A 13213-nucleotide genomic window follows, 5' to 3' on the forward strand; every position below is an offset into this window, starting at 1 on the left:
AGAAATCAGAATTGTGGTGGCCTAGGGTGATGTGCATGGACTAAAATGAGCACGAGGGAAGTTTCTGGGCTGGTGGTACTGTCTACATTTTGGCTGGGGTAGTGAGTAACCCCATCAAAACTCATTGAATTTTTCATTTAATATCCATGTATTTCATTGTGTGTTAATTTTACTTCAAAAACAACCCTGCCCCTGCCGCCATGAGCTAATAACCCTAACCTATCGTGTGAAGCACGCAACCACAAATGTGCAATGTTCTGCAAATGTGCTTCGGTTTATATACCCGACCCAGGCTCTGACAAGGAGTGGGTCATTAGGTTCATTCTTCATGAAAATCATTGCAACGAGAGATTGTTAACCTTGTCTCCCTTAGTAACTTGAGGATTCTTATTTGGCCAAAACATGTTTTACTAATTGATAATCATGAAACAAAGAACCAAATGTGGACTGAGAGAGTGAAAGAGAGACTGAGATTTTTCAGCTTTTCCAGCACTGTCTGCTTTTTCCACTGCTATCCCACTGCTGCATGGTCCAGGGCTGGTATAGACCAGACCTCCGAAAATATGTGAATGAAAGGATGGATGGATGGACGGACAGATGGATGGATGGATGGATTGACGGGAAGGGAAAAGAGCAGAGCAAGAAGAGGAAAGGAAAGGATGTCAAGGGAGAGGAGAGGGGAGGAGAGGACGAGAAGGGATGCAGTGTGGACGGACCTGCGAGTTCACTTCCTAAAGGGCTTAGCTGCATTTCTATTCGCCCGCCCGTCCTGGGGATGTCAGCCCCAGGGGACCAGAGCAGCCCCGACTGCATAGCTTGGAAGGAGCACAGGGAAGCACCCCTGTGTTTCAGAAATAGCCGATGTGATTACAAAATAGATGCAGCGTGGAAACCTCATTCCAGGAAGCAATTCAGGGGAAGCAGACATTCAGATTGACTATGATTATCACATTTGAGAGATGGCTTGTAATAAATGTCTGTTTTTCTCCAAAAATATGGGGAGGACAGGCATAAGAAATGTGGCCTGAATAATTGAGAAACCAGGCTGTTTGCCCACAAATGGAAACCTCATTACACTGCCGGCTTTTGCCGTAAGAGAAATATGATGTCTGAACAGTTCATTGTCCCCTCGACCCCCCTCCACACCCCCACTGATAAGAGAAGGATTGAATAAGACAGGGCTTGTAAAAGACATTGCATTTGTACCCAAGGGGCTCATGTGATATGGAGAGAGGACAGGCAGAGGACAAACCTGGGGGAAACATAACACTGGGTGTGGAACAGTGGGGTCAGGCAACTTGAGATCCTCTTCCACGTCTACCCATGACCTTGGATAAGTCATTTAACTTCCTGACACCTCTGTCTCTTCATCTGCATGTTGGTTATTTATGAAATGAATACAATTTCTCAAAATTGGCTATGAAAACAACTTCCATTAGGTAAATTCTATTTTTCTCCTGGCTTCCAATATATTTGCCAATTGTTAAAAATTCTTCAATAAACAGAAACGAAAGTCCCTAGTGAGCAGGGTGCCCTCATGGTGTGATGTTTAGTTTGAAAGGCACTAGAGATCGTCCTGACTCTGTGCCTCCCACTCTTCACTGGGTTCCCTTGGTCTTTCCTGAACCACAGCGGTGCCTCCTGTGCTCGTGGGTACCTGGACCCCAACTTTAAAAGGTAAAAAAGTCTTTTTAGAATTAGTGTTTTAGATTTTACCGAGTTGGACTACAATAATATTTTTCACTAACCCTAACTAGTGGATTCTCCAAAGTTGCCACCCGCGGGACCTCCCCCTGACGGAGATGTGTCCCCACGGGGGAGGTCGTTAAGAGCAGCAGAGGCCTCTAGCTTTCCCTGCGATCCCCAAGTGAGGAGTGTCGTTCCTGACATCCCTGGACATGAATCACGGGGAGAGAAAACAGCAATTTGAAATAAGAAAGCAGATAGAGTCGGAGCTCCAGAAATGCTGGACGGGAGCCAAAATCCACGAAGGAGCCTACATCTGGTAGTGGTCTCCAGCCTGCAAACTTTAACTCTAAGGCATCTGCAATGACATGCGTGTGTGTGAGTCACTGCCGCTCTTCCAAACCGCAAAAGGAAGCTGTACCTTTGCCTTCACAAGGGGGCACCGAGTCCTATTTGGTGTGCTCGCACTGAATGTCTGGTGGTTATCAGCACCACCACTCCCGTCAGAAGTTCTGTTTGGCAATTAGGTAAATCTCTGATGCAAGAATCAGGAAACAAATTATTATTATATAATCATGCTTTTTTGATAGAGGAAATTCTCCCCAAAATAAGATCCACACGGGGAAATGTGAAGAGGTCCTCGATGGTGAGGTGGTTGGGGACAATGGCCCTCGAACACTTGAGTCCTCAGATTTCTCCAGGACAGTTTGCTCCAAAAAAGTAGTGTTTTTAGCTGCTTATAAGCCAAAGGAGTAGTTCTGCAGTGCTTTAATTTTTTAATTTTTAAAAATAAAATTGTTAGGGTGCTGTACTGTGATTGGTCTGTATGACCAGGGAATAGACTTCATGTTATAATGTTAGAAATAACCATTTATTTCTGATTCTAAAGTTCATTTGGTCTAACCGAGGGGTGGGATTTCCTAACCCAGGTGAATTTTAAAATGTAATCTGAATAGTTGAAATAGTTTGTTGCATGAAAATGTTTGCTGAATGTGAAGCTTCCCGTGGGATGCCCAAATGAACAGGTGGGGGAAAATTAAAAAAAAAAAAAAAACCACTTGGTTTATTAGTAAGCCTCCTGTGGAGCTGCTTGGCAAAATATCAAAGGAGTGATGTCATGTTTTTTTTTTCATACTTGGAAAGGAAAAAAAAGTGCTGCCTAGATACTGGGACAAGGAGAAGGAGGAGAAACATGGACAAAGTGAAAAGTAACTTTATTTTCAGTGTTCTCTGTGAGATCGTATCTGCTTGGGGATGAGCATCTCTGAAGCCCATTTTGCCTCCAAGACCTAAGTCATTCATCTTGCATTGGGCGCTAGGAGACTCCAGGACAGACCACCACTTCTGGTCAGTCTGATTTACTAGCTGGAGTTCAAGACTTTTTTTTTTTTTTAATATATAACACTAAAGAGTGCACTGAACATCGATTGATTTAAAGAAACGTTCAATCTTGAGTTAGTTCCCAAATGGCACAGTTAGAATAGAGTATTAATGGGGATTAATGAGGGCATGGTGGTTCGATATTAGCAAAAGACCAGGGTTAGAAATAAATGTGCACATCTCAAGGGAAGCAGGAAAGTCCAGGCTGGCAACAGTGTAAAGACTGGAATTTTAAAATATGTAACTAGTATATTGACATTTTTTCTTCTCCCCGTCCTTCCAAATTTCCCCCAAATGTCACCTTATTTATTCCTTTTAAAGTTATGATCGAATCAGCTAAGTCCCCAGAGGAGCACACTTCCCCTGCTTGCATTTTCCTGCCGTGGTTTTGATGACTGGCTATTTGGGTTTAACTTCCACCGTGGAGAAAGGGTTTCCATGCATAACAACATGGTTCATTATTGCTCTGGGCCCTTGCCAGCTAGTCCTCTACCTTTTCGTCCAATATCCCAACACTTGTCAGGACACTGCTTTGTCCTCGGAAAACTCTGAGCAAAGCCTGACAGGTTCGCCTTCTCACGCGATCCTTTGCTTATTTCATCAGAGACTTTGCCAAAACTGTGCTGAAATGCTCTGCTTACCAGCCTGTCTTCTCCATTGGACTGTCAGCTCTGTGAAGGCAGACACTGTGTTTTTGTTTACAACTGTACCCCAGTACCTAGACTGGAGAGTCTCAGTAAATACTTGTTGAATGAATGAGTTAACACTGAGTGTTTTACTACCATCGGCATCATTACAGCAATCACTACCACCATCGCCAGTACCACCATCAAACCATATCACCACCACCACCATCCTCACTGCTATCGCCGTCACCACCATCACAGCCACCAGTACCACCATCAAGCCATATTTGGTACCTAGTCTTCTTTGGGAACTCTTTCCCCAATGCCTCTGGCTATTTAGAATTCTCCGATTTACACCTTTCTTCACTTATTCCCCTATATCAAAATTCACCTGTTCTGGAACCTGTCCCCTTGGGTCCTTTTCTGCTGGGAGAAGCTGCTTAGTTTGGTGCTGTAATTGTGTCATCGGTCCTAATGTGTTGGTAGTGGCCCTCTAAGGTAATCTGACCTGAGAGCAAGGACAGTATCTGGTTCCAGCCCAGCCACTTATTTGCGGTGCGAGCTGGAGCGACGTCATTCCCGAGGGCTTCCACCTCTTTACCTTGAAGGCCCTGGAGAGGCTTCCAGGTCTCACGTGCTGGCTCTGTGCGCATATCAACACAGCTCTCCTGCTGGTAAATTGCAATTCAAAGGAGCAACCATGCACCGAGGTGGGACGTCAGGGCTTCTACAGTGAGTGCGTGAGCAGTGTCTGCAGGGCGGCTGTGCGCCTCCCTGGAGAACTTTTCCGCCCACAGTTGCTGCCATATCCAATCTGCTATGGGGCAGAAACAAGCAGGGACCAGCAACCACCCGACAGTAAAGCCAGGCTGTTGTCACCGCCTGTCCTTTCCCTGGGACCGTGCTGTTCTTGTCACCTGGCACAGAACACCTATTCTGATAGTCTGGCCAGGGCTCAGAGTCCACGTCGGGTTACTTCACAGGCGTTAGGGCCAGTGATGGGATGCGCTATTAGTGCCCTGTGAGTGAAATACGTTTTCAGATGGCACCAAGCATCCTTCTCAGATTTTCCCGACAATTGTCCTGTTGGGGACTGTCGTGTCAGAGATGAGGTGGCAAGCAAACAGCAGTCAAGCAACGTAACTTAAAGAAGGCAGTATAACTGGGCTGGTTCCTTCTTTTTTCTTATTTCCTCTTTTTAAACATTTTCTCTCTTCAATCAACCTGCAGTGTAGCTTAGGTAAAATGCACCACCGTCTTTAGGAGAGCCTCAATAAAGAAAGTTCGCTTATGTAAGGTTCTAGCATCTCAGGACCAGCCCCCAGACAATGAGATTACAGGGTTTTTAGACTTTCTTTCTCCTGGGAAAGCCCAGTAGCCCAAGGCTGTCCAGATTGTCATAAACTTTTCCGATTTTTACATCAAAGTGAAGTAGTAGCAACTCAAAATAAGAATTAAATAAGATACTGAATTTATAAAGGGGGAAAAAATAGAAGAAAGAATGTTGTTTTGAAGAAGAAAAGGTTATTCTTGCTGCTACTGGGAATGACAATTGTGATCTGAGTATAAAGACAAAATTTCATTTTAAAGATGAGGTGAGGCAGGAGAGGCTGAGTGACTTGTCCCGGGTCACACAGGAAGTTAGTGGAGGAGTCAGAACCCAGAGGTCCGATGTGACCTAGGCCAGGGCCCTTCCCACATGACACTGCCTCCACTCTCTCTTCAACAGAGGAATGAAAACCAGCAGGTTTCGAATGAGGTAAGAAGACAGATCCTCCTTGTGGGCAAGAAGAGAGGGTGATGTCCATTGCACGGGCCAGGAAACTGAGTCACAGAGTGGTTTAGTGCTGTGGTCCTCACTGGGGGTGGTTTTGAGCCCCAGGGGACATTTGGAAATATCTGAGGCATTCCTGGTTGTCACAACTGGAGGGGGAGGTGCTACTGGCATCTCTTGGGTAGAAACCAGGGATGCAGCTAAATATCCTCAAACATCCTCTCGTGTGCAGGACAGCCGCCATGACCAAGAGCTCTCCGAGGTCATAAACACTGGGTACAAAGACGTTTATCTGGGAACTGTGTAGACCAATTTCTATCTGGGGACTGCAAAGCCAAATTTCCATGATTATTGTCATCATTGGAATGATTGGAATTTAGCAGAACCTGAGTTATTTATTACCTGTGTTCATATAGCATCATGCACCCACCCGCTCTCTGCAAACTCCTTGCCTATCTTCAGTGCTGGACTTGGCCGTGACCGCAGCAAGCAAATTTGTCTATGGGGCCCCGGTTGTCTGTTTCAGCCTCTTGCCCCCAGGGCTAAGCTGTTCATCCCCACTCCTTCCCGCTAGCTATTTGCTCCAGGAAATTTCTGCCTTCCATGCCTCATCTCAGCATGGACTGAAGTCTGTGAGTTACCCATCCCAGGTGACTTGCATGTCGATGTATCCTGCTCCAGCATTTGTATCCTCTGAAAGGAGCTTCCAGCCTCTGTGATCAGGCTGGGGAGAGATTTGAGAAGAGCCTTCAAACGACAACGCAGGCTCCCTGCTCTTCCAGCGGGTGGACCAGCCCCCTGAGAAAACACACTGCTCGGAGCCAGGGTTCTGGCCAGTCACACACAACTTCAGAACATTTTCTTTCCAGGCTCCCTAAAAACATCTCCTATTCTAAGGTAAATCTTTAACTGAGAAGTTTGAGGGTTTTTTTCTTCTTCCAGTATTTACTTAACTTCTCTCAGCAATTTCATGATAGATTTTCAGGATTTGTGAACAGGAGAGAACCTCCCTGGGTGACCAGAGAACAATTGATTTTGGGGGAAAGTTTCATCTCTTTGATTGATTTTTGGAGGATCAATGTTTAATTTCTAAAATCATTATGACTGAATAGATTTGGGAAAGATTCACAGAGCCCTTTTAAAGACTGAAGGAGAAAATAGATGTAAAAAGCTTTTGAAAACTGTCTAACGTACATTGTGTGTGTGTGTGAACGACGGTGGTGGTGGAAATAGAGACGTTCCCCAGGGTGGGGCCTCTCCCCTGACCCCCAAAATAAAACTAAACCAACAAAACTACCCCCTCCAAACAGTTTCTGTCTAGTGCTAAGTCTTGAAAGTGGCTTACAGATTTTCAAAATTAGAACTTCAGAGGCTTTTTATGTCAATAAAATGTCAAGGCAATTTGCATTAGGACTATGTGCTTAATTCAAAACTTAGCAGCTTCCACTTGGCCAGATGCCACCAAAGAAAGTACTGGGTTAGCTTCTTGGGGTTCGCCTCCCTCTTGCTTGGGCTTGTGCTCGGCAGTGGTTCCTGGATTCGTGAGAATGCGCACAACGTGTGAGCGAGCTCGGACTGCTGAGCGTGCCAGTTCAGAACGCTGCAGGAGGAATTAACTCACATCCAGCCACTGAGAGCTGCTGCTCCCCTCCTCCCTGCAAAGCCGTCATGATAACTTCAAAGGAGAAGAAGAAAGGGAACCTTGTCTGTGAAACCGGGGAAGCAGTGATTGTCGGTCCAAAGGATGCTGTTATAAATAGTTACCATCAAGAAATCCCCCAATTCTTTAGAATTCATTTTCTTTTCAGTATGCAACGTAGACTAACACGTGAAAACAAAACTGCCTTTAGATGTTAGTTTTTAGCCCTCTTTTTAAGCTCCACTTCTCTTAAATTTACATGTAGCCTAGTTATTAATAAAATAAAACAATCTTTTTTCTTAAGAGCTAACCAGAAATGACATTTCATATCATTCTCAGCTGAATATTTCTATATGAAAAACATTTGATTTCACTTAACTCAACCCAAACTCAAAGACAACATTCTTACAGACAGATTTCTTAAAAATAAACCTTAAGGAAATTGGTAATGAAAGGAATATTTTTTGCTCAGTCTTTGATTGAATGAAGTAGCACCTAGCTCCACGTTCCACCATCTCCTGTGGAGACCAGCACGGAAGGTAGAAAACGTCTAGGTTTGGGGTCAGCAGACCTGGGTTCTAGCTGGGGCTGTGTCCCTGACAAACTGGCACCACACCGCTTCCTACCTCGTAAACTGGCGTGAGACATGCACCCCTCCTCCCCACGTCTCTCAGGTGGCCGCTGTGAAGGATCGATACCCGTTTCATAAACTACAGCACCCTACGGGGAGGTCTCATTGTGATGGAGGCGAGGATTAGTAATTCTTTACTCTCTTGCTATGGGTGTGAAGGTGGAGAAAAGCTATGTCATGTGGGTTTTTGCTTTTTTTTTTTTTGGCCCTCCTTGATGTTTGATTGATCGATTGCTGATTGATTGATTATGGTGCTGGCATTCTGTTGCGGTCATGCCTCGATCCCTAGGCAAGAGGTTTCTTAAGAACAAGTGATCTATACTATGATGCCATCTATCAGCCTTTGTCTGAAGCCAAAGCCACATGAAGCACAGAGATGAGAATGTTGTTTCATGGCACCTGACAAGTTCAGGGAATTACAGGCTATTCCAAATAAAAGTTTATTAAGTGTACGCCACCATATCAACAACGCTTAATGAACTGACATCTACGCTGCAGTGAATGACAGGTGTAATTGATTTTAGTAATCGGGGTTGCTCTTACCATGGCAGACCCAACGCGGCTGACTTTGATGGGATTCCCTCTGCCGGAGAGGTCCATCTTTGCTCTGTCCATCACATACAGGCAGGCGTCGAGGATGCCATCCTCAAACTATGTAGGGAAAAAACGGGAGACTACTTAATGTCCACACTGCAAGCAAGATAGCCTCTGCCAAAAGGTAAAATGAAACCACAACCTAATACCTAGAAATGCGTATTTCCTATACGGTCATCACCCATAATCCTTAGTGTGAAATATGACGGTGGGAGGAAGGGGACATCCTCTTTTATTTTTCAGTAAGATGAGTAAGAATGTAAAAGCTAGCTGGAAATACACACGGAACTACTAGAGCGCTGACGTACTCAGATCATGACCTGACTTGAAGTTCCTCAGAAAATCATGCAGGTTAATTCAGAGGCTCTCCCCACCCCACTGGCTCCAGTGCCCACGGCAATGAAGTGAACCAGTTACGAAAAGTCAGGCCAAAGTCTTGAGACCTCAAAAGTAACATGAGTCCTTGTGCATCTCGAAAGTGAAGGGCTCTCGGGCACGTCTCAGACGGCGCGGCCCGTCGGTGCCGCCCGCGCCGGGAGCCGTGGGCGACCTCGGGCAGTGAGTGTCTGTCTAAGGGTGCTGCTCTTCGGAGACAAAGTGGATCCCAGGGTCAAAGAGGGGACAGGAGGGCTCAGAGAAAGGAGATCGTATTGTCAAGGGAAGAGTCAGCTAGTCAGTTCAGTTTCCCTAGAAAGAACCTCCAGCCACACACACCACCAGAATTTTCTTAAAAAAGGAAAAAAGACAAAATAGTACTAAAATGACAAAATCAGAAGATTACACCTACACTGTGCCTCCTTGTACAGGAGGTTTCTCTGCGTACAGAAACCTTGCATGTTCCCCACCCGAGGACTTATGACAGAAACCACAGCCTTAACGGCTCAGTGCCGTGTGCTTCCTTGTTAAAATCCAGTCGGAATGCCAGCTGTGCCTGCGCCCTCAGCTGGCGTGATGCTGCGGCGACGAGTCACCCCCAGCCCTTCAGGGCACAGAGGACTCACGATCCTGGTTCTTCCCAGGCATTGTCCCTCAGCTGTGCCTGCGGGGCAGGACAGCCGTGAGCTGGAGAGGCAAAGACGTAGTGGAACCGGCTGTTTTCCTGCCCCACTGCAAACTACTGGCTTGGCTGCTTGTTTGGACCAAAGTACCCAAATGAGGCGACTCTGGGTGACAGTAGAGACAGGCAGTGGCTGTGCTCAAAGTGTCTATCCAAAGGCATGCTGGCGGGAGGGCGCCCCGATCATGCTTGGGACCCTTTCGCAGTCCTCCTTGCTGCCCACGCAGATGGCACTGTTCCGTATTAGCTCTCCCTCTCATCACACAGGGGAAACAGGATCACAACTAAAGGTTAGGAGTAGGGGACCCGATGCAAGGGCACAAGACAATAAGCAGTAGTCGCAGGTTGTACATCACTCAGGAAGGAAGGGGCTTGGAACCGGGGAGCCAGGCGGGGGTCCAGAAACAGGGAAAGAGCACACACATCCTTGGCCTGGCCGGATGTCAGGGATGCAGGCGGGCAAGCCTGGGTGCCGGGCTTGTGGCTCTGAGGGGTCGGCGTGAAGGAGCAGGACACAAAGCTGGGTGGACAAGACAAGAGCTAGTGGTGATAGGGGTCCCAGTGATCAGGCTGGAGCAGGTGGAGAGTTGCAGCGAGAGCCCATGTGGAAGTTTAAACAAGGATCAGAAGCCAGGAAAGTATTGTGTGATTCTGTGAGGCAGTTTCTGTGAAATCTCCCCCTCCAGATACCCAGAACGATGGTGCACAACTCCAACCATCTCAGTCAAAACACTGTGAAATGACACATTTACCTGCTCTTCTGCTGCTAGTGAAAGTCATTTCTGAGTCACAGGACATGCATCCATTTGTGGACACATGGTAAAAAAAAAATATTCATTTCTCCATTGTTAAAGACACCAAGCTGAAACAGTTTGAATTACTGAATATCGTAAACGAAGTACCATTTGCTACCTTATATCCAGACAGTAAATCGAGGCTGCAGCTGATCACATGCCTTGATGTGGAAGCCCAGACCGCCCCCCTTGATGCAATGGCAACACTCTCTTCTCATTAGCAGTATCTTTTCACCAACACTTTAAAGAAGTTATTTCTTTGAGTTGGGCACTTGCCTTGCTGTATCCTTTGCATCATTATCAAAACACCTTTCCTTATAAGAAAAGAAAAATGCGGGTTCACTCCACGCTGAAGAGCAAAGCCTGAGCTCATGAGATTTCAGTGTGCTCAGCTGTCAAAGCCCTTCTCCCTGGAATGCCACGGCACCCATGCAACCTCCCATCTTTGTAACACTGATAACGGAAAATACGTGGTTTCAGCGATAAATTATGCAGGTTCCTTTCTAAGTCTCTATTCCCAGGCCACCCAGGAGTCTCAGATCCTGAAAAGCAGGGAATCATGCTTGTCTAATATCGAGACATATCACCCTGCCGTGACACTTGGGACAAAAATATTAAGTAAAAATGTCCTTGACCATGACCGATTTTAAATGGCTCACCTGCCCATAGCTCCAGCTTCTACTCTTGATGTCGTTGAAGTCTCCGTAAAAAATGACCCCAATGTCATTCAGGACGTACTCTTCTCTTTCTTTGTCATTTTCCAGGTACACAGCATCCTCTGCATCGGAATTTAAACACAGTGACTATTACGAAACCAGAATGCTTTCACACATCTGCAAGTTGGTTTTGGTCCTAAACTGCAATTACTCAGCTAGATGGGAAAAAAAGTCTTTTCTTTCACCAAAAGTAGTTCATTTCACAGTATATAATTTTAAGAACGGTGAACTTAATGAGTAGCCAAGATCAGCCTGTAAATGGTGACATGCGTCAGCCAAATGCTGACAAACTCTGGCTCCTTAAGTTCCAAGTAGTGCAATTAAGCTGACAAGTCTCATTGGACACGTTAGCATTCCAGTGCATCAGTAGTTCCAGAATCAGAATTCTATGATACAGACACAAAACTGTAATACAGATCAAAAATGATTTCCAAACCATTAACATTAACAGAGTTGAAAACGGCTTTGAAAGAAGTCTGGGGCACATGAGAAGCTGGCGCATCATCGGCCATGCCTGGTTGGTGGCCCATCAGACCGGAGGAGGGAGGCTGGGGCGTGTCTCCTTCTGAGGAGCAATCCTCGTGCGTGTGTTGGTCGGTGCCCAGCAAGCCTCCGCGGTCATCTCCCTCCATTGCAAGGATTTTCCTTCCTTGTGGCTACGATCTCAGGAAAACCTCGCTCCCCATCTGCCTACTCAGTGATCAGTCTGGAGCTAATCCCCAGGCCAGGCGTGAGAGCCGTGAAGGCATCTTTAGCACAGGCAGGAGCACGCAGATGTGAGTTGTACTCAGGTCAGTTTGCAGGCTTGGAAATAGTAAATTTGGTTCTGACTGGGGACTCGGTTCATCACATTTCTTTGGCCCAGGTCATACCTGCCATCCTGTTACCTTCTCAGGGTTCTTTCCTCCTCATTCCCTGATCAGTCTTTAGCTGTCTCTCTGGCCTAGAAGTTGTTAAACTTGGCTACACATTACAGTCATTGGGGTAGATTTAAAGACTCCTGATTCCTGGGTTGAACTCCAGAGCAGTTGCATCGGAATCTCTGGGGAGTAGGGATAGACTAGCCTACAGATGGTCTAGAAATAGATGTTACTGTATGCATCTATCTATGAGATTAATATATGACAAAGGAATTGTAAGTCAAAGAGGATAAAATGCCACGTCTGTTAATCCCCAGCCTCTAATTTATCCCTCCCCACACTTTCCCTTTTGGTAACCAGAGTTTGTTTTCTATGTCTGTGAGTCTTTTGGGTTTATAAATAGAATTTGTATCACTTTTTTTTTTAGATTCCACATGTACGTGATAACATGTGATATTTGTCTTTCTCTGTCTGACTTACTTCATTCAATATGATGATCTCCAGGTCCGTCCATGTTGCTGCAAATGGCATTATTTTATTCCTTTTTATGGCTGAGTAGTATTTCATTGTGTGTGTGTGTGTGTGTGTGTGTGTGTGTGTGTGTGTGTGTGTGTGTATCTCACATCTTCTTTATCTGGTCATCTGTTGATGGGTATATAGGTTGCTCCCATGTCTTGGCTGTTGTAAATAGTGCTGCTATGAACACTGGGGTGCATGTGTCTATTTGAATTAGAGTTCCCTCTGGATATATACCCAGGAGTGCGATTGCTGGGTCATATGGTAAGTCTACTTTTAGTGTTTTAAGGAACCTCCATACTGACCTCCATATGTGCTTATATTTTAAAGTGTAGAGATAAGCTCCAATTTAACAACATTATCACCTGAGGTATTAGGGAGGGTTGGAAGTTAAACATTCCTCTCTGAAGTATCTTTGTTTTGTAAGTTTGACTTTGGAATCATGGAAATGGTTTGTAAAGTTACAAGACAAAACTATCTTAAAATAAAAGACAAAGCAATTTCTAAATAAATATAACCAAAATGAAAGAAAACATGACTGTGTAAGAGATTGGCTACCTAAACCCAGAGACCCATTTCAAGTTACTTTAAGGCAGAGTAATTGCATTGTACGTCCCCAGTAGAATATAACATAAGGACAAGAAAAACTGCAAAATAAACAAACAAAAAGAAAAAAATGATGGACCATCTTAATAATCCTATTGCTAGTAATAATATTGCTATTGCTATTTTGAAACTAATGTAACAGAAGCAAACATGTTAATGGTGTTAGAAACCAAGATTTTCAGGGTAAGAGAAAAGGGTGTATAAACCAAAAATCAAAGAAATGAAAACTTCAACCTCGTGCTCTAACATCAAGCCATTTGTTACATAAGATTCCTTTGCAAATCATTTTATGCTTAAGGTTATTTTTCCTAAACTTTTTAATTAAATTTTTCTT

At 45.1% G+C, this 13213-nt stretch overlaps 1 protein-coding gene across 3 annotated transcripts in view; it reads right to left on the reverse strand.

Moving 5' to 3' along the window:
• F13A1 (coagulation factor XIII A chain) overlaps window positions 1-13213 on the reverse strand; it is a 124856-nt gene that overhangs the window by 58652 nt on the left and 52991 nt on the right. For all 3 annotated transcript variants that reach the window (XM_006181096.3, XM_032462451.1, XM_032462450.1), the window contains 2 exons: window positions 10841-10959; window positions 8280-8387 (listed from right to left, as the gene is read on the reverse strand). In XM_006181096.3, coding sequence (XP_006181158.1) covers window positions 8280-8387; window positions 10841-10959 — 227 coding nt within the window. The remainder of the gene's footprint in view (window positions 1-8279; window positions 8388-10840; window positions 10960-13213) is intronic.

The sequence above is a fragment of the Camelus ferus genome, chromosome 20, assembly GCF_009834535.1.
Source record: "Camelus ferus isolate YT-003-E chromosome 20, BCGSAC_Cfer_1.0, whole genome shotgun sequence".
NCBI lineage: Eukaryota > Metazoa > Chordata > Mammalia > Artiodactyla > Camelidae > Camelus > Camelus ferus.